The 23,153-nt window shown below is 37.2% G+C and overlaps 1 protein-coding gene across 1 annotated transcript in view; it reads left to right on the top strand.

Moving 5' to 3' along the window:
* The window catches only part of LOC150078665 (VPS9 domain-containing protein 1-like), a 209,649-nt gene that overhangs the window by 166,025 nt on the left and 20,471 nt on the right, over positions 1-23,153 (top strand). Inside the window, exons 15-16 of the mRNA XM_090382807.1 lie at positions 8,846-8,950; positions 10,220-10,291. Of these exons, the coding sequence (XP_090238933.1) occupies positions 8,846-8,950; positions 10,220-10,291 (177 nt within the window). The remainder of the gene's footprint in view (positions 1-8,845; positions 8,951-10,219; positions 10,292-23,153) is intronic.

The following is a 23,153-nucleotide window of genomic DNA, read 5'->3' as shown; positions in this document are numbered from 1 at the left end:
CGACATCCGTCCTTCCTCAATTTGAATTTATGCCCTCTCAGGCGATTATTCTGAGCAAGAGGAAGAATCCCATCGGCATTGAGCATGCTCAAGCCATTCAAAGCCTTATACACCTCTATCAGATCACCTTGCCGATGCCTAGTCTCCAGACTCTGTAATTTGCAAAACTTAAGCCTTTCTTCGTAAGAGCAACCCTTTGTTCCATTCACTAATCTTGTTGCCCTTCTCTGTACTCGTTCCAGCAGCTCTACATCCTTCTTGAAATGAGGCCTCCAGACCTGTATACAGTACTCAAGGTGTGGCCTGACCAATGCCTTATACAATGGAATAATCACATCCCTATCCCTGCTAGAAAAATTCCTGTATATCATTGACAAGACACCGTGAGCTACTCTTGCAGAACGTCTGCACTGCTCAGAGAACTTCATATCTGCCTGCACAATTACCCCCAGGTCCTTTTCATTCTCCACCACTGTCAGCATAGTACCACAGAGTTGATACGTTGATCTGGGGTTACTGTTTCCCATATGTAGCACTTTACATTTGTCAATGTTAAACTTCATTTGCCACCTCTCAGCCCATCTGCTCAACCTTTCCAGATCCCGTTGCAGCAGCATAGCATCAGTAGTGTCCTTAACAACCCTGCCAACCTTTGTATCGTCTGCAAACTTGGACATTAAGCTTGATATACCATCATCAATGTCATTTATAAATACAGAAAACAACAATAGATCCAACACTGAACCCTGAGGAACTCCACTAATAACATTAGTCCACGTTCAGCAGTGTCCATTGATTACCACTCTCTGTCTTCTGCCACTCAACCATCCCTTTATCCATAGCAGCAATTTGCCTCCAATGCCACACTGCTCCAATTTGTGCAGCAGTCTTCCATGCGCAACAGTATCAAAAGCCTTTCTAAGATCCAAATATATAATATCAAAGTTATTCCCTGCATCCAGTTCTTTTGTAACTACATCATAGTATCCAATCAAATTGGTCAGACAAGACCTGCCCTTAACAAAACCATGCTGTGTCTGAGCTATAACTGAATTCTTGTCTAGATGATCCTGCAGTGCTTCTTTAACCAGTGCCTCCATTAATTTTACTGGAACCGAAGTTAAACTAACAGGTCTATAATTACTTGTGTCAGCCTTTGATCCTCCTTTGTGAATTGGGATCACATTTGCACATCTCCAGTCTATGGGTACATCCCGAGTCCAAAGAAGCTCTCATAATTATGGGTAGGGGTTTGGTTACTTCCTTTGCTGCCTCCTTTAATATAACTGGATAGATCCCATCCACCCCGGGTTCCTTTTTTATGTTTATCCTCAACAATTTCTCCTCCACTTCCCTCTCAGTTATTAGAAAATCATCTAGCTCACTGCCAATGTTTACTTCACCTACGACATTCCCCTTCCTTAATAACTCCTCATGTGTGAATGTGGATGCAAAATACTTGTTTAGATTGTTAGCCACCTGAGCAGGATCCTCAACTGTTGAACCATCAACATCCAGTGGTCCAATCTGATTCATCCCTTTCCTTCTTGAGTTTAAATAGGTAAAGAACTCTTTTCTGTTTTTCTTTGCATCCTTTGCCAAGGATTTCTCATAATCTGCCTTTGCCTGCCTAATCTCCTTTGTGACTTGGTTACAGACCAACTTATATCTATCAGAGGCTTCCATGTCACCCATTAATTTGTATGTATCCCATGCATTTTTCTTCTCTGCCATATGTCTCATTAGTTCATCTGACAACCATTTAGGCCTGAACCTTGAACAATATTTCTTGGTTGGTAGGTAAAGCCTGGTAGCTTCCAAGATTAGTTCCCTGAATGCTTCCCATTTTGAATTTGCTGTTGGTAACATCATCAGTTGGTCCCACTGTATAGAATTTAAATACTGTCTCAGACCATCATAATCGCCTTTACGAAAGCAAAAACCCTTCCCTTTACCTCTGATGGTAGTTACCTCCTTGAGTAAATCCCACTTCAGCACACTGTGATCACTGCCACCTAGTGGTTCCTTTATCTGCAGATTCTTAATGCATGAAGAATCACTACTGATAATCAAATCAAGAGTATTACTCCCTCTAGTTGCCTCCCGAACATGCTGGTGTAGAAAACAATGATCCAACAAATCCACAAAAGCCTTGCTAGTGTGTGAGTGACTTTCATCAACCGGTGAAATACCACCACTTTGCTTATTGGAGGCTTGAAGTGGTGAAACCCATGTTTAGTCTCTAGAGCAAAGTTTCCGGCATCCCCCCCTCCCCCCATACTTCTCCTTCAACCCATGCACGGTACTAAGTACTATAGGTTTTGATACCTTTCGTGTTTGGGGTTTTCATAAAAAAAAAAAAAAAAAAAAAAAAACACAAATTGCAGTCAATATCTGGGAAATTAAAATCCCCCATTATAAGACTCTCTGATTTACTGGCCTATTCTGTTTTCCTGTACAGTATCTTATTATACTCATCAGAGTCATTAGGCCTATAGCACACTCCTACTCTCAATTTTGATTTACCTATGCTTATGTCACACCAAACTGACTCGACACTGCCCTGTCCATCAATGTCGACTGGCTTCACTTCCTTGGATTTTATGTGTTTCTTAACTAATAGCATAACCCCTCCTCCCTTCCTATCCTTTCTGTAGACGTTGTACTCCCCAAATTCCAGTTCTGCATTACTTATATCTGTGTGACACCACGTCTCTGATATCCCAACAATATCTGCCTTTGATGTTTTGAGCAATACCTCAAATTCATCAAATTTATTTACCAAACTCCTAGCATTGGTGTACACGCAAGTATACATGCACCTGTTTCTATTCTTAACTACCCTAACACAACCCATGTGTTTACTTGTACCGCAATGACTTCCAGCAGTCTCTGAAATATCCTGCATCTTGTTTTTCAGGCTTCTGCTCATTCCACTAGAAGCAGTGCAAAAATCTCTTTCACCTCTGCCAGTGGCTACTGTTAATCTATTAGTCTGTCTCCTCCCCCCCAATCTAGCAGTTTTCCGATCCACCTAACACTGCCTCGATAGCATCAGCAAATATTCTTGCACCGTTTCTATTTAAGTGTATCCCATCCCTGTAGAAGCAATCTCTCCTGTTAACAAGTACAGTCCAGGCTGAAAAAAAGTCTACCCCTTGAGCCTTGCACAATCTTTCCAGGGCCGAATTGATCGACAAGGCTCTCATCATATACTCCCTCCTATCGTGTCTGGGCAGAATTGCAGACACTTTCAAATTCATTAGCATTAGCATTAGTAGAGGCATTTGATGCAAGAAAGCAAGCTTATGCAGCATCAGCCAAAAAAAAAAAAAAAAAATTAAGTAACATAAATAAATAAAAATAACCACTTCCACTTCACCCCTCTGTTCGTTCGAAATACCTGTCCAGCTGAGCCTTAAACTTATTTAGGCTATCAACTTCCACGACAAGGGATGGAAGTCTGTTCCACCCACCAACCACCCGCTGGCTAAAGGCAAATTTCCGCACATCTATCCTACAACCCTACTTCACGGCTTTTTTCAACAGTGACCTGTACTTGTTAAGTAATTCCGCTGGTCTCCTACTCTTAATGTCATTAGTGCCAACGTACAACTATATCACCTTTTGTGCCCTTAAAAGATGATATCCGCTCTACAACGTCATCAACCTTTGCCCCCTGGCAGACATACTGTGGGGGTTGTACTTGCCAATTGTGGGGCTGGGGTTATTATTGTTTTCTTGGTTGCCCTAATTTTCTTTATATTTTAATTATTATAATTTATCCCCTTTTTTATATGTATATCCCCGTAGTCCAATCCTCCCACTTAGCATCTGACTTGTTTGTTCTCAGAAGATCACCAGACTCAAAGGGGACCCCAATTAATTTAGGTATTTTTCCGCCGGATTGGCTGAGTTTCGGAATGACAGACTCCAACACATGAATGTGAAATAAAACAATGTTTATTAACATATCATACAGAAACTAGCAATAGCAGTTATTCAAACTATATTTAGCTGGTGACTTGTTATTTCATTAACCTTTATATGTGTAAATATCTTGTTCAAACTCAATTGTTTCATCATCAGATATTCTACTCTAATACACATTATTATTCATTATGTCATGGTGTCTCTTCATGTTCTTTACAGGGACTTCAATAGGTCGTGTCATACACTTTACATAGATTCTTCCCACTCTTCTTCTGAACAGTCTGTATACTAAACCAACAACTACCCGCCAATGAACTGGCTCACAAAAACCTTCAGAGTTCGTGTCTCAATTTGTAAGAAAATTTCATTTATTCAATCAGACACCCTTTCTGCAATCAGGTCAACAGGAAATATCAATCAATTCAATTTAACATTACCTTTCAGAACAGTTAATCCTCTATACCTTTATATATCACTTATTAATGAGCCCCTACTCAAATCAGAAATACTCTCCACAAATCAACTCATAATAAATTGAAATTTCAACCTTTAATTTCATACATATTATAAAAACCTTTCCCAACCTTAAACAATTCTCAGTTATCTATTATACCCTCTCCTTCCAGCAAGCATTTATATGAGGAGCTTCACTCCAAATTATAGGCTGCGTCCGTCTTAAATACATTACCCCTTTATTCATATATTCATTACTTAAATCTCCCTCCTTAACTATATATACACATTTTTCTCCTAAAGTCCTCTCCTTAATAAATTAAGTACACCTATTTCGGTAAACTCTCTAGCACTTACGTGTTTGGCCTGGAACTTCTCTCTCTGCTCGGCTTCCTTTCATATCGGTCATTCAGGTACTGGAATGCGGGGGCGCTCATTTGGGGATCTCGGTGATTATGGTGTTTCCCTACCGGGTACTGCACGGCTGGAATCAATCAGTGTCGCATACTCTTTACCGGTCAGCATTTCTTCTTCCGTGGATAGAGGGGTTTTCGAGTAGGTCAATGGTTCGACCACTCATTCGACTGGCTTTGCCTATATAATTCTCAGGGTGTGATTCTTCCTTCTTCCTCACTACGGTTTCCATGTTTACAGGTGAACATTCCTACGGACTGTTGGGATATGCAGAATTTCTATCACTGCTTCCATCTATCTCAGGTCTGCAGCTATCACCCAAATTAGACTACTGCTCTGCTTTGTATCGTTCTCCAACTCCTTCAATTCATTCTCCAGACCGCTCCGTGAACTTCTTCCGACTCCTCCGAAAACTTCTTCCGAATGCCACGAAAACTTTTTCAGAATCCCCGCAAACTTCTTCAGAATCTCCCTCTCAAAATTCCCTCCACTTTCTTCCTGGCCAATAGGAGATCTGCACATCCTTTTTCCTGTGTTCTCATTTGTCTCCTCTCCTCTTCCGTGGGCGGGTCTTCTTTACTCTTTGTGTCCCAACTTCCGTGAGCCTCGAACATACGAGAACAATCCAGAAAGAGAGGTGGAAGTTCCGGACAACTGAGAAGCGTCACAGCTCCTCCCGTGACCTCACGCGCGCACACCTGGTGACGTCGCCCACCTCTAATAGCGTTTCACCGTGAAATTTTTAAGAGGGTCAGCTTAAGCACTCTTGGCCCTTACTATGGTGCATCTGCCTCTGTCTTAATGGGGATTTGTCATGGTATATTACTTTCACTGACTCGTCAAAGAACTTCCATACAAACAAGCTACAACTAAACGGGGAGTGACTGGAAGGTATTTTTGAATTCCAGTGCTTCTTAACCCAGAAAACCACTATTCGTATTACAGTTAAATTCTCATAATATTTAACAATTTTTATTAATTAATGTAAGGACGGGTCCTTACAATACCCTGGTCCTGTTCCACCTATCTTTTTTACAAAGCATGTTCCCCGTTTCCCTGACAATAGTCACCAACAACTACTAGTTCCTGTGGGAAAAATACCAAACATTAAGTGTTGTCATACTGTATTTTACTGCATTTGCCAACTGTGTGGAGTAAAAGAAATTATGCTGTGTTTTACAGCAGTAATGGAGTCTGAAGCGCTCTCAATTTCTCTTGCTAGAGGTACAAAGTTATCTTTTGTGTATTGACTGAAATTAAACTAAAAAATTATTAATATTTTAAATGAGAATTCTTCATGGTATTTGATGAGAGTATCTGATTAAAACTTTCTCTTGATTAATTATCAACATGTTCTGAACTTCTACGAATTTTTTGAACCTGTTTAAATGATTTCAGTTTCACATGTTATTTAACGGAAAGAAGATACTGTTAATATATATATATATATATATATATATATATATATATATATATATATATAGAAATTTTCAATGGTCTTCAAACTTTTTTTTTTATCTGTAAAAGCATTAGAAAAACTAAAACTATTTATAACTTATAAAATGTTTTATAAGTTATAAATCTCTATGCCTGTATGTTAGTTGTTTATTCATATTTAACGATAAATGAAATTATCGAATTCTGTCTGGCCTTTTTTAGTAATGGAATGTGAAAATCTGAAATGAAAGTTAAATTTTCTTATTTTATGCAGTTTTATTATCTCTCCTTTACTAATGGTGATAAGATAATTTGGCATATGCAAATAGAAAAAAATTCATTTACGGTAAAGTTGCTCACCAAAGTCTGATTAGTATCACAAAGCTATTCTTCTTAAAATGGTTTATTGTTTATTTCAAGTTGATTATTTATTCTTTCGATTTTTATTTCTATTGCAGCATTTTTAATGCAGATTCTGTATCTTTTGTGCGTATACACACACACACACACACACACACACATACAAACTTGTTGATCTTTTAATTAAAGAAATGGATATATCACTGATGAATCATTTTTTTATTGAAATCATTTATAAATAGCAGCGCATTATCAATTTGGAAGTTGAAAGTAGAGGGATTGGAGAATTATATATGGAGTTTTGTTATCTATTCAGCAATTTGAAGTGAAATTTCATTAATTTGTTCCTTGTTTTTTTCTTTACTATATCGAATATTTCTATTTACTAAATAGAAATATGTAGTTAAACAGGTTCAAAAAAGCGAATAGAGGCTTGGTCTATTTGCACATAAACGAGTTGTTATCATAGGAATGCACTGGGAGTTTTCACATGGTGACGATAAGATCAATCAATATCCGTTTATTCACTCGAAGTCCAACACAAAACTGTCAATCACAGCAGTATAGCAGTCTCAAAGGAAGTTTCGAGCAAAATAGTTTAGCAAAAGTGTGTCCCAAAGCAGAAGCAGCAAACCGAAGGGACAAAACAGAAAGCAAAAGCAAGCTATGGGAGAGGTATTGGGTTCTAGCAGAGACTGTTGCTAAAAAAGAAATAATAAAAGTAAAGCAGTAAAAAAAAAAAAAAAAAAAAAATGCATTAAATTATAATAAATGAAAATATAAAACTTATGTATTAGCTGAGAAAAGTACAAGTTCTAATGGGGCTCACTAAGATCTCGTGTTGGAAGTGGATAGTTTGAATACATTTAAATTTATTTCGTTTGTTAATAGACGAAATATTAATGGGGACAGAAAGATGAAATGGGATAGGTGTTTTTTTTTTTTTTTTTTTTTTTTGGCTTCCTTGTGTCCTTTGTCTAACAAGATGAGATTAGCCTTTAATAGAGTATGTATTACTCACTTTTATGTACTAATGGTGAAAAAAAATCACTGAAGAGTAAAATCTGGATGAAATTAGAGAAAGAATTTTGGTTAGTGTTGGACTGATTTAGATTCATTTATAATTAGCCAGTTTTATCAATTTTCTTACAAGAAACAATTAGCTTTTATCCTCATTAACTTTAGATATTATATATTTAGAAAATTTTATATACCCAATGAATAATATTGTATTTTTACATGATACCAATGTGAAATATTTATTCAAAACATCAAAAATTTATAACTCCCGGTTATTGTGAAAATTGATTTGTTCATTTACATGATTGCTTAGCTAGGAAGGCATTGTATTCTATTAGCATTTTGTTTCTTACCAGACAAAGAATGTACTTATAAGAAAGTAATTATTTAATGGTCACAGTCTACAGTTGCTGACTGTGAGATGGTTGTTCACAGCTGTTGTCAGTTTATTTGGCATCGAACCACTATTATTGGATGTTAGTTTGATTTGGGGCAGGCTCAGCTCCAAAAATTTCAGGAATTAAGTTTAGCTTCTAAATATAACACTTTGGAATAATATATAGGAAAATCAAGGAGATAATGTTTTTGACCACCATTGAAGTCCATAATTGTTTTGTGGATGATTTTATATCTATAATGCCCAACAATTAAAGACTGTTCATTTTCCTTATCACTTCAATAAAGTGGAAATTTGCCTTTAGCCAGCAGGTAGTTGTGGAAGTTGATAGCTTAAATAAATTCAAGGAGTAACTGGACAAACTTTTAGAGGGAATGGATGTGTGAAATGGTTTTTTTGGTTGGGGGGGCTGATTTCATAAGCTTGCTTTCTTGCATCACATGCCTCTTACTATTGCTACTTGGTTTCCACTTAAGTAGAAGAAAATGTATATTCCAATTATCCCTTGAATATAAATGTATGGTTTGGAACACACTATAAATGCCTGTGTTGTTTCATTCTAGTATTAATCAAAATTTAATCCATCTCTTTATATATTTAAAATTTATTAAATAGTTTTCAAACACAAACTTACATTAAATTAAAAGTTCCATTCAAAATGAAATTGCCCCCAATCTACACAAAAAGAATTCTGTAATTTACTTTTCTGCAATCTTGTCTTCACAAAATTGTAACTTTAGTTATCTAGAAATTCAGATAATTAGAGAATAAAGCATTTTGTACATTCTAAACTTTTGTGTTTATTTTGGCTGTACTTATTTTGTTTTTCAGGGGTGCTGATGAACTTTTACCCATGCTGAGCTTTATTTTGGTACAGACAGGATTGCCCCAGTTAATGTCTGAATGTCATGCTATGGAGCAACTGGTTGAAGAAAGGCAAGTTACAGTTAGAAAATTAGCTCAAATGTTCAGAGTATTAATAGTTTTGTTTATACTCCAGCATGACCACCTGGGTCAGAGGCATTTACAGCTGATCATTTTGACAATAATATAGTACCGTGTTTAGCAGTTTCATGGGCTTGAACCAAGTTACCTCAGAAGTGTGTGCTGTTGCACTCCCACACAACTATTCAGCTATGTCAGGATTTATTGGGTTAATTTTAAAATTTAATCCATAAGCAGATGCATGGGAATGGTAATGTTTACTATCCACAAGGTTTATAAATGTTTTCCTGTACAAAAACTAGTAGCCCAGTTCAACTGAAACTGTAATTACCTTTGAGTTTTGGTACATAGTTTTTCTTGATAGCAGTATTAATCTTTAGTGTGGTCATGGTGTAATTTTGAGGGTCATATTGAAGCTGCTATAACTTCTAGCACTGGTTCTGCTTTTCAGAATAATTTGACCAATCATACAGAAAGTATCAAAAAGCTTTACTTTTATGATGTTTGATTTAGGAGATTTATGATATGTTTGTGATTTTTTTTTTTTTTTTTTTTTTCATAACTGTTAACACAAAATATTCTCTTTTAATTGCTTTTTACCTCCAAAAATAAAAGTTTGTTGTAGCTCATGTATGTTTCATATAGAAATACTTTGTTAACATTCACAAATTGGCAGTAGGGCTAAAGTTGACATTGGATTAGAAAGGTGTGGCCAAAAAAACCTTACACCTGATAGCAAAAATGTCATCAGTGAGCCACTCATCTCATCTCTTCAAGAAAAGTGCTTCTGCCACTGTTACATATAAGAGTAAGTGTGATAAAGCAGGAGGCTGTTTTTCGCTACTTTTACATGGCTTCGGATGAATGGTTGTTATAATCTGTCTTCCACTTCCATAAGATGTTTACAATAGTTGAATTTTACGTGTTGATCTTCTGCCCACCAGGAAAAATAGATGTGCCCGCTATGTAAAAACCTAATATCACATCTTGCGAAGGGATCGGGGTCCTTTTCTTGTATAAATCTATTCCATCTGCCTGTCACTGAGTATGCATGTCTTTTATATCCTACTTTAACTGATATTGTCATGTACATATGTACCTATCATATAACCACTAAACTGGCTATTATTTCCTGGGGTTGAAGGGTCCTATTTTAGAGGATAATTGTTATTTCATGTTTAGACATAATTAATAATTTGGCAATTCATTTGTAAATTTGAAAATAAATATTACTGAGAAGTTATTTTTGGCATGTTTTAGGTTTAAATTAGGAGAAGAAGGCTATAGTCTGAGTTCATTTCAGACAGCTCTGAAGTATCTTGAAACACAAAGGTAGGTTAGAAATTTTGACAAGCAATTAATTTGTTGAGTTTGATTACTAATTTTCCCCATAATGATCAGAATATAGTAATTTTTTTTTTTAATCTGTTTCATGGAGTTTTTTTTTTTTTTTTTGGAAAATTAATTACAGTATGGGACCTCAATCCTGAAATCTGGAAGAATCTAAAATCCAGGTTTGATAAAATCTGTTTTTTTTTTATCCAAGTATATGATCCACTTTTGGATTACTCTGCCCACCTGTTCAGCAGAACGTGGTAGACTGACGATCATTGTTTTGTGACATTTTAATGGCTGCTATGCTCATTCGATAAACAAAATTTCTTTTTATTTATTGAATGAGTACCTACATTTAATAAATGTGTAAATTACTCAGTTTTATCTGCCATCCTGCTTGTTTTCCCAACCCAGCTACAGCCTTTCCTTGATTACTTATGGTCAGTGGTGAGCTATAGTGGGCTCGTGAGAGCCCATTGTAAATCCTGAATGCAACAGAGTATCCAGAGCCGAAACTACAGTGGGGCAAGGGAGGTCCCCATTCCCAGAATTTTAATGACGCAACCGATCAGTTATGTATTTTAAAATTGCTTCATTTTTGAGTTAATTACAGTCCGACCTCTGTTTAATGAACTTCTTTATAGCAAATTTTTTTGATTCCCCTTTGGTAATTACATTTAAAATAGTTTCCATTGAACGAAGAAAATTTCCGTATAACGAACAGGTTACGAGAGACAACTTTGGATGCATTGTTCTCACCTCTGGCCTTTAGGCAATTTAGGTAATTAGAAAGCGCGAATTAAGGGTGAAAGGGATTACTGTTTCACAATGTTAGTGGTATTGAAAGTGTCTGCAATTCTGCCCAGACACGATAGGAGGGAGTATGTGATGAGAGCCGTGTCTATCAATTCGGCCCTGGAGAGATTGTGCAAGGCTCAAGGAGTAGAATTTTTCTCAGCCTGGTCTGTGCTTGTTAACAGGAGAGACTGCTTCTACAGGGATGGGATACACTTAAATAGAAAGGGTGCAAGAATATTTGCTGATGCTATCGAGGCAAAGCTAGGTGGGTCGGAAAACTGCTAGCTTGGGGTGATACATGGATTAATAGATTAACAATAGCCACTGGCAGAGGTAAAAGTGATTCTTGCACTACTTTTATTGAAATACAATTGAGCAGCAGCCTGGAAAGCAAGGCAATGGGAATTTCCAGGACTGCTGGGAGTCATAGTGGAACGAGTAAATACATGGGCTGTGTTAGGGTAAATAAGAGTAGAAACAGGTGCATGCAATGCTAGGAGTAGAGTTAATAAATTCAATGAGCTTGAAGTGCTAGTCAAGACATCAAAGGCAGATACTGTTGGGATATCAGAGACATGGTGTCACACAGACAGCAGTGCAGAACTGGAATTTGGGGAGTACAATGTGTACAGAAAGGATAGACATGACAGGAAGGGAGGAGGGGTTATGCTGTTAGTTGTTGGTGGACAATGCAATGTTGAGTCTGATTTGTGTGACATACACACTGGGAAAGGAAAAATGAGAGTAGGTGTGTGTTTTAGGCCTAATGAATCTGATGAGTATAATGAGCAATTCTGCAGAGAAATAGAGTGGGCCAGTAAATTAGTGTCTTATAATGAGGGATTTTAATTTCCCAGATATTGACTGGAATTTGTGGGTTAGTTACTCATACACTATCAAGGCTTTTGTAGATTTATTGGATGATTATTTTCTACAGCAGCATGTTCGGGAGGCAACTAGAGGGAGTAATACTCTTGATCTCATTATCAGTGATGATTCTTCATGCATCAAGAATCTGCAGATAAAGGAACCACTAGTTGGCAGTGATCACAGTATGCTGAAGTGGGATTTACTCAAAGAGATTACTACCATCAAGGGTAAAGGGAAGGGTTTTTCTTTCGTAAAGGTGACTACGATGGTCTGAGACAGTATTTAAATTCTATACGTTGGAACCAACTGGCGATGTTACCAACAGCAAATTCAAAATGGGAAGCATTCAAAGAATTTATCTGGTAAGCTACTAGGCTTTACATACCAACTAAGAAATATTGTTCAAGGTTTAGGTCTAAATGAATGTCAGATGAATTAATGAAACATATGACATAGAAGAAAAGTGCATGGGATACGTATAAATTAAAGGGTGACATGGAAGCCTATGATAGATATAAGCTGGTCTGTAACCAAGTCACAAAGGAAATTAGGCAGGCAAAGGCAGATTATGAGAAATCTTTGGCAAAGGATGTAAAGAAAAACAGCAAAGAGTTCTTTACCTATGTAAACTCTAGAAGGAAAGGGGTGAATCAGATTGGTCCACTGGATATTGATGGTTCAACTGTTGATGATCCTACTCAGGTGGCTAACAAACTAAATGAATATTTTGCATCTACATTCACACATGAGGAGTTATTCAGGGAGGTGAATGCCAGAGGTGAATTAAACTCTGGCAGTGAGCTAGATGATTTTGTAATAACTGAGAAGAAAGTGGAGGAAAAATTGTTGAAGATAAACATAAAAAAGGCACCCGGAGTGGATGGGATCTATCCAGTTATATTAAAGGAGGCAGCAAAGGAAGTAAGCAAACCCTTAGCCATAATTATGAGAGCTTCCCTGGACTCAGGGTAGGTACCCATGGACTGGAGATGTGCAAATGTGACCCCAATCCACAAAGGAGGAACAAAGGGAGACACAGGTAATTACAGACCTGTTAGTTTAACTTCTATTCCAGGGAAATTAATGGAGGCACTTGTTAAAGACACATTGCAGGATCATCTAGACAAGACTTCAGTTATAGCTCAGACACAGCATGGGTTTGTTAAGGGGAAGTCTTGTCTGACTAATTTGATTGGATACTATGATGTAGTCACAAAGGAACTAATGCAAAGAATAACTTTGATATCATATATTTGGATCTTAGAAAAGCCTTTGATACTGTTGCACATGAAAGACTGCTGCACAAATTGGAGCAATGTGGCATTGGAGGCAAATTGCTGCTATCGATAAAGGGATGGTTCAGTGGGAGAAGACAGAGAGTGGTAATCAATGGACACTGCTCTTTCTGGACTAATGTTATTAGTGGAGTCCCTCAGGGTTCAGTGTTGGGTCCACTGTTGTTTTCTTTATTTATAAATGATATTGATGATGATATATCAGGCTTAATGTCTAAGTTTACAGATGATACGAAGGTTGGCAGGGTTGTTAATGACAGTACATTGCTGCAAGAGGATCTAGAAAAGTTGAGTAGATGGGCTGGGAGGTGGCAAATGAAGTTTAACATTGACAAATGTAAAGTACTACTTATGGGAAGCAGTAATCCCAGAGTAATGTATCAACTCTGTGGTACCACACTGACAGTGGTAGAGAATGAAAAGCATTAGCATTTAGCATTAGCATTAGCATTAGTAGAGGCATTTGATGCAAGAAAGCAAGCTTATGCAGCATCAGCCAAAAAAAAAAAAAAACCCACTTCCACTTCACCTCTCTGTTCGTTCAAAATACCTGTCCAGCTGAGCCTTAAACTTATTTAGGCTATCAACCTCCACCACAAGGGATGGAAGTCTGTTCCACCAACCAACCACCCGCTGGCTAAAGGCAAATTTCCGCACGTCTATCCTACATCTGTCTTTCCTCAATTTGAATTTATGCCCTCTCAGGTGATTTTTCTGAGCTAGAGGAAGAATCCCATCAGCATTGAGCATGCTTAAACCATTCAAGGCTTTATACACCTCTATCAGATCACCTCGCTGGTGCCTAGTCTCCAGACACCGTAATTTGCAAAACTTAAGCCTTTCTTCGTAAGAGCACCCCTTTGTTCCATTCACTAATCTTGTTGCCCTTCTCTGTACTCGTTCCAGCAGCTCTACATCCTTCTTGAAATGAGGCCTCCAGACCTGTATACAGTACTCTAGGTGTGGCCTGACCATTGCCTTATACAATGGAATAATCACCTCCTTATCCCTGCTGGAAAAATTCCTGTATATCATTGACAATACTCCATGAGCTACTCTTGCAGCCCGTCTGCACTGTTCAGAGAACTTCATATCTGCCTGCACAACCACCCCCAAGTCCCTTTCATTCTCTACCACTGTCAGTGTAGTACCACAGAGTTGATACGTTGCTCTGGGGTTGCTGTTTCCCATGTGTAGTACTTTACATTTGTCAATGTTAAACTTCATTTGCCACCTCTCAGCCCATCTGCTCAACCTTTCCAGATCCTGTTGCAGCAGCATAGTGTCAGTAGTGTCCTTGACAACCCTACCAACCTTTGTATCGTCTGCAAACTTGGACATTAAGCTTGATATACCATCATCAATATCATTTATAAATACAGAAAACAATAATGGACCCAACACTGTGCCCTGAGGGACTCCACTAATAACATTAGTCCACGATGAGCAGTGTCCATTGATTACCACTCTCTGTCTTCTCCCCCTCAACCACCCCTTTATCCATAGCAGCAATTTGCCTCCAATGTCACACTGCTCCAATTTGTGTAGCAGTCTTCCATGTGCAACAGTATCAAAAGCCTTTCTAAGATCCAAGTATATAATATCAAAAGGACCTTGGGGTAATTGTGTAGGCAGATATGAAGTTTGCTGAGCAGTACAGACGTTTGCAAGAGTAACTCATGGTGTCTTGTCAATGATATACAGGAATTTTTCTATGAAGAATAAGGAGGTGATTATCCCCTTGTATAAGGCAATGGTCAGACCACATCTTGAGTACTCTATACAGGTCTGGAGGCCTCATTTTAAGAAGGATGTAGAGCTGTTGGAACGAGTACAGAGAAGGGTAACAAGATTAGTGAATGGTTACGAAGAAAGGCTTAAGTTTTGCAAATTACAGTGTCTGGAGACTAGGCACCTGCGAGGTGCCAAGTGTGCAAGTGCATCTGTGAGGTGCACTTCTACAACAAAGGGTGTAAGTCTGTTCCACCAACCAACCGCCCGCTGGCTAAAGGCAAACTTCCACACATCTATCCTACAACTGTCTCTCCTCAATTTGAATTTATGCCCTCTCAGGCGATTATTTTGAGCAAGAGGAAGAATCCCATCCACATTGAGCATGCTCAAGCCATTCAAGGCTTTATACACCTCACAGATGCCTAGTCTCCAGACACTGTAATTTTCAAAAATTAAGCCTTTCTTCATAAGAGCAACCCTTTGTTCCATTCACTAATCTTGTTGCCCTTCTCTGTACTCGCTCCAACAGCTCTACATCCTTCTTAAAATGAGGCCTCCAGACCTGTATACAGTACTCAAGGTGTGACCATTGCCTTATACAATGGGATAATCACCTCCTTATCCCTGCTAGAAAAATTTCTGTATATCATTGACATGACACCATGAGCTTCTCAGAAAACTTCATATCTGCCTGCACAATTACCCCCAGGTCCTTTTCATTCTCTACCACTGTCAGTGTAGTACCACAGAGTTGATACGTTACTCTGGGGTTACTGCTTCCCATACGTAGTACTTTACATTTGTCAATGTTAAACTTCATTTGCCACCTCTCAGTCCATCTGCACAACTTTTCTAGATCGTGTTGCAGCAGCATACTGTCATTAGTGTCCTTAACAACCCTGCCAACCTTCGTATCGTCTGCAAACTTGGACATTAAGCTTGATATACCATCATTAATATCATTTATAAATACAGAAAACAACAATAGATCCAACACTGAACCCTGAGGGACTCCACTAATAACATTAGTCCACGATGAGCAGTGACCATTGATTACCACTCTCTGTCTTCTCCCACTGAACCATCCCTTTATCCATAGCAGCAATTTTCCTCCAATGCCACACTGCTCCAATTTGTTCAGCAGTCTTCCATGTGCAACAGTATCAAAAGCCCTTCTAAGATCCAAATATACGATATCAAAATTATTCCCTGCATTCAGTTCCTTTGTGACCACATCATAGTATCCAATCAAAAATGGTCAGGCAAGACTTCCCCTTTACAAAACCATGCTGTGTCCGAGTTATAACTGAAGTCTTGTCTAGATGATCCTGCAGTGCTTCTTTTACCAGTGCCTCCATTAATTTTCCTGGAACAGAAGTTAAACTAACAGGTCTATAATTACTTGATCGGCCTTTGATCCTCCTTTGTGAATTGGGGTCACATTTGCACATCCCCAGTCCATGGGTACCTCCCCTGAGTCCAAAGAAGCTCTCATAATTTTGGCTAGGTGTTTGCTTACTTCCTTTGCTGCCTCCTTTAATATAACTGGATAGATCCCATCCACCCAATGTGCCTTTTTTATGTTTATCTGGAACAATTTCGCCTTCACTTTCACCTCTGGCATTCCTCTCCCTAATAACTCCTCATGTGTGAATGTAGATGCAAAATGGTCATTTAGTTTGTTAGCCACCTGAGCAGGATCATCAATATAATGGCATACAGGCAATAATTAAAAAAAAAAAAAAAAAAAACTGTATCACCAATCTACAAAAACTAGCGCAAATTAAGGATGATTGCTAAAGAACTTGATGTGGAAACTGTAAATATCGGTCGTGTGTTAGGGCCACACGACTGATCTTTAAGCAGCTTATAGGTTGCAGACAGCAATTGCGGGTTGAAAGAATTATCCCGTTATGTTCAAACATTTTGAACCAGAAGTTAAATATTCCAGATTATTAAATCGACTTTTAAATTTGGAATTTCTTAACCATTTAGCACTAATGATCGACATCCTGCAGGGGTTCTCTTTCCTTTCAGAAGCTTTACAGAATGACAATGGTAAAAGCATATAAATTAATTATTCGAACTATCAATGCTATTGCTAATTTGAAAAATTCTGAAGGAAATTATGAAGCTAAATTTGAGAGCATGTTGAAGTGGAAAGAATTTGAAGGAATCAAAATCGAAAATAAAAAAAATTACCTCGTGACAAGTTATTAAATGCATTGTTTTATCCTTAAAGGATTAATTATTAATGCAACAGGGTGATCTTAAATTAAATAACGATACCATTGAAAGAAATTTTAAACATATGCTACCCAAATTCGTGGAATATGAAAGAACTTTTGTCTCAGTGGCAAGACGGTGAAAACCGAATAAGAAATTTAAGCTTTCTGATAAAGTATGAAATAAAAATTAATGATTTTAGAGATTTTGTTGAAGACAGTTTATCTTTAAAATCGAGTGAAATTCCTTTCTCAATTAAGAAAGTCGGAAATATCTTTGAAACCATTCTGATTAGTAGTGCTGAAGCTGAGCGAGCTGTCAGCGTAATGAATAATATTATGTGAATGAATGAATGAATGAATTACGTTGACAATTAAAGACATTGCAAATTATGATGACCATACATCTAAATGGAAAACCATTGTTTCAATTTGATCCAGATCGTTACATCACATCTCTGTAATCATCACTCAGCTATTGAGCAAAGCAGAAGATCGACAACAAATATTAATAAAAAAGTAAATTGGCAATTTTTGGAATAAATTTTTCTTGAATATTTTGTGAAATAATTTTTTTTCATGTAATCTGTGATTTTTCTGTGTACTTTTTCTAGAAAGTTTGTTTTTTATGTAATATTTGTGTTTATATTGTGGAATGTTTTGTGATAGTTTTTATGTTACTTGTGATATGGAAAATATTTCGTGTTATTTTTTATTTGCAGTATTAAAATTTTATCATGAAAAATATGTATCAATTATATTTCTCTAGTTAAAAAAAAAAAGCGAATAAAAAAAAAAGATGTTTCGCATAAACCATCTACCGCACGTGCTCGGCATGTGCAGTAGATGGTTTATGCGAAACATCCTTCGCGTTTCTTTTAGGTATTTTGATTTGTATATATCAATTACGAAATAAAAGAACTTTTTTATTGTAAATATTTTATTGATCATTCACAGATTTTCATAATTTCTGGAAGACAAGATACAATGGATTTATGATAACTAAAGTAAGAGATGTATCTAAATATCTCTGTAAAATAGCACCAATTGATGTACCGACCTTGTAGTTGAAGCGACATATGCAACCTAACAATGGAATGTAACAAAAATGCGAGACGAAATAAGAAAATTGTTGACAAATAATTGTACAGTTAGTCCTCGTATAACATGTGTTTACACTACATGAATTCGATCATACACGATTTATAAATAGGGGAACGATGTCGTATATAACATGAACTGAATTCGCTTATGCAGAATTCGTGTTTACAAGAAATGGCATTCGAACGTGGAATCACCCCAACTAAACGCAACACGATAGGAATGAAGAGAAGATTCTGAAAATGTATTTATGTTTTTTATATCAGTGAAGGGGAAACACATTTCACCATAATAATGTAAAAACCCACACAATTTCAGCTATTGGTATTATTGCAAATGCAATTAGATCGAGATTATAACAGATTCCACTAGCAGGAACGCAACTGGAAATTGTTTTTATTGTTTTATGGTAATAACCCCCAGAAATGTGCTTTAGTAAAATGTGAGCTAGCGAGGTGTTCATAGTGTCTCTGCCTTTACGGTGTTGTTTATTCAGTTGCTACATGCGTGCAGCTTTGTTTATGTGTATCAAGCATGCCTCCTCATTTTGTAATTGTGCTTTATTCCCTAAAATGAGTAAAATACTTAAACGGTGTGAAAAGGAAGCATCCTGGTGAAGACACTACAGATTCAGAGAGAAAAAGAAAAGCAATATCAATAAACAGAGGCAGACTGGACCAAAAATTCTTACCTGTGAAAATTTGTAGTGGCCTCATACTAGCGTTTATGGCCAAAATCACACCGGCCTCCAGCCCACCGGATTTCCAAGGTAAGGCTTATTTATGGCTAGTCTGCCTCTGTTGATAGAGAAAAAATATGAAATTGTGAAACGCTTTGGGCGAAATGAGTGAAATGATATTGCACGTGCAACAGGCCTAAATGAGGCAACGCCGAGAATTACAAAGAATGCAGAGAAAATAAAAACAACTTTCATAGCAGGAACAACTCAAAGTGTAATTAAAATCCATTATCTGTTTGGAAGAAGATCAAACAAAAAACAAGTTTGCTTACGATAGAAGCAAAAGCATTAGCAATATTTTATTACGTAATAGTCATAATAAAATATCCAAGTATTTTATTATGATAATTTATTGTGTTTGGTAATGTTTTGGTTACAAATGTGTTTTCAACCTTGGGTGGTTGGCACCTAACCCTATTTTTCCCATAGAGCCTGTTTATATTGCACGATTTTGCATTGCACGAGGGTTTCTAGGAACATAACTATTGTGCTTTACGAGGACTGACTGTATTGTTGCAATTATACTTACTGCAGTAGTAACTTCAGAAAGCTTGATTGTGACGTCATACTATTCAAAAATTCTAAAAGGTTAGAACTCCAGACAGTGTCGTATCCAGTTATCATAAGGCGAGGCATGATAACCGGTTTTTAAGTGGGTTTTTTTTTTTTTTTTATTATTATTATATAGACCTAGGAATGTTTTACACATTCACTTATACGCATAGTTAAGGAGGTAATAAGCCGCATCTGTCCACCTCTCTAAATCCGCCCCTGACTCGAGATATCATAACAGTCATGAAAAATGCGCCATGTGCTCTAATCATACTACTAGTAGTGCGAGTGTGGGAAGCCCCTCTAGCAGAAGCTGCAGATGACGTCACTACCGTGACCGATCAGATTTACTCAGTAGGAAGTCGGAAAAACTGCAAGCCCACTGTTAAAATATTCACAGCTCACCACTGCTTATGGTAGTATATTAATAGAAATTATGGGGAAGGTTCCTTTCGTCATAAATGAATCACCTTCCACACAAGTCAGTAATGGTAAAGTGGTGTGTCCAATTTATGCCATTGGCATAAGAAGAAGCTTTCAACTTCTATTCCTCTATTCAGCATATCATCCTTTGGGCTATTAAGAAAAATTTCCAAACTGATATGTGACTTTTTAATTTCAAATGAGGGATGTTTACATGCAAAAGATCAGGTGCACTTTCCAGTGACTGATATTCCATTGTCACGGCGACGAATTTTGGCCACTGACCCAAGAGATACCCAGCTATTAAAAAAATAAATAAATAAAATAAACAAAATTTAAAGGAGGAGTGAAAAGAAAACAAAAAAAAAATATGTTTGTAGTAGAGAAAGGCAACATGCTAACGTTACAGTACTCTTAATCATGGTGAACAAAGGAGGGAGCTAAGATAAAAAGAATAACTTAATGCTGTTCATCCTGTGACCTCGGCACCTTCATCCGAGGCCAGCCGCCGAAATCAAAGGAAGAAACGGCAATAAGTAGGTAAGATGTCTTTCTGAATACACATGAAGGATACTCAAAGAACTATGTTCAGGGTCCTACTATTAGGAATGGGTATAGCAACCCTGAACTGCCCTAGCACTATCTTTTTGTCTTCTTCAGTACTCTTTATGCTTCCTACCCCCTATGTTTTTATTTCTCGTGAGCCATTAGTTTATTCAATGCAATATCCGAGATGCTCCTTTTCTACTTTAAAACACTTTTCTCGCCTATACAAAGTTTAGAGACTGTTTACCGCTACTTTGCTAGCTTATTCCTTTCTATCCTGGGATGCATTCTTCACATGTTTATCCTCTACCCCCATTTTACATTCGTCACATAATCGATTGAATTTATTTTAATTTACTGCTTCTCTAATTTAATTTAATTTACTATTTCTCTAATTTAATTTATTTTACTACATCTCCAACTTTCGATGCATGGGGTAGCTAGCTTAATTTAATTAATTTAAATTTTTCTGATTTCTTACACTAGGGGTCGCCAGTTTTAACCATATACTTTATTCACATTCACGTGAAACTTTTTATTACTCCACTGCAGTATAGATTGCCACGACCTACACAACCCCAGTAAGTTATCCTATTTTCTTTCTTTTTATTCTTTTTAATCTTTACTTCCAGCCTCTGTCAGGTCAGCCATGAAATATATGCATGCCTTATGATTTAAATTTAAATTTTAACCCAACTTACTTTACCTGCTTTTCTCGTGTACCACATGCTGTATATATTTCATGTCAGAAACAGAGGCTTTACCTACTTATTGGCATTTCCTCCTTTGATTTCGGCAGCTGGCCCGGATGAAGATGCCAAGGTCACAGGACGAACAGCATTAAGTAATTCTTATTACTTCATTTTATCTTAGCTCCCTTCTTTGTGCACCATGATGACGATTTCTGTTCTGGTAACCCTTTGTTCTCCATAATTAAGAGTACTGTAACATTAGCGCGTTGCCTTTCTCTACTACAAACTTATGTAGCCATTATGGTCGTTGGGTACTTTCTGCACATAGTGTCTCAGGGTTCATAAACCATTATTAATAATATTTTTAATTGTTGCTTTCTTATAAAAAATATATGTTAACTACTAGTCATGTCCAGGTTTTGCTTAAGCTACCTGAAATGACTTTCCACACAACCTTATACTTTTCATATTACGGGCTACTGAACTACACATTGGAATTATGGTTTACATCTGTTTTCAGCCTTCTTTATATTGGTATCTTTGCTTAATTAGCTTATATTTCCTCCTTCATATTGGTAACTTTGCTTTATTAGCTTATATTTCCCCTTTTTGAAACCTAATTTTGAAATAATACTAGGCTGAGGAATCTTATTTCCTTGTCCTTTTCAGATTTTATTTTCACTATGTATATTGATCTTGTATATGGATAAACAATATTTACCTAACATGCTACATGGGCAGGGTAGAATAAGCTTGACCCCAGGAGCCTATGCTCTATATGGCTCCACGTTACACTCCGCTATTTCTAAACATACACATATTGCACACACCTCACGGAGCAAACTAGTATCAAATGCTCCCAGCCAAGCCAGCACCAGGATAACAGACCCCCATTCCAACTCTTCCATGAAAAACCTCAAATTCAACAAATGTGACAATAAGTACTGCTTACCTGCCCATACATGCACCCTGATCACAATAGTAATGATCCCATTTTCTGAAAGTATAGCAAAGTGGTATACCTTATCACTTGCCGTACTTGCGATGTAAAGTATGTTGGCCAAACCAAAAACAAACTGCATCTAAGACTTAACCTTCATAGATCCGACATCAACAACTACAATAACAATAAAAACAATGGCGAACATGAAATAGAATACAAACATTTCCAGAAGTATTGCTTCACCAATATCTACATCTCCATCTTAGCCCATATACCTGACCCTGTTTTAAGAAACAGACAGGAAGAAATGTTTATGCTGAAACTTAAGACACTATATCCTTAAGGCCTAAACAACAAATTTAGCCAAAATATCATTACCAGCTCTATAGAAAACCTCTGTATTTATAAGAAATTTCAAATGGTTAAATGTTTAAGCAACCCAAGATGCCACAAGAAATGCAAACTAAGAAATAATTCAAACAGTCACAAACTAGGCAGCTTTTCCCAGACTATAACCAATTGGGATATAGAGGTGCACCAGATACATAACCTGCTCTTCAGTATGAAACATAGTGTTCTAAAGGCACTATACAAATTCGTCAACAGTTATGAATTCAAAACTAGATGCCTATTTCCGCCTGCTACGTGACATTTGCAAATTTAAGCTAAATTTTTTAAATAATAATATTAGACTATGTATATATTAAGTGCAATAGCATCATTAATACACAGCCATTTCTGAATAAACAGAATATTTATAAGGCGGCATCGTTTTAAGTTATATCTCGCCGACCGGGCTAGCCGAGTGGGTAAAGTACCTGCCCGGCAACCCAAAGGTCGCGGGTTCGATTCCCGCCTCGGGCTTGGATCAAAGTACTGCAAAAACCTTGGGAGGTGCAATATGGCCACAGAAGCCGATGCGCCAACAACTACCAAATCAA

Source organism: Mastigoproctus giganteus, chromosome 10 (genome assembly GCF_048544385.1).
Source record: "Mastigoproctus giganteus isolate SK-2022 chromosome 10, ASM4854438v1, whole genome shotgun sequence".
Taxonomy (NCBI): Eukaryota; Metazoa; Arthropoda; class Arachnida; order Uropygi; family Thelyphonidae; genus Mastigoproctus; species Mastigoproctus giganteus.
This window is presented reverse-complemented; position numbering and strand designations above follow the sequence as displayed.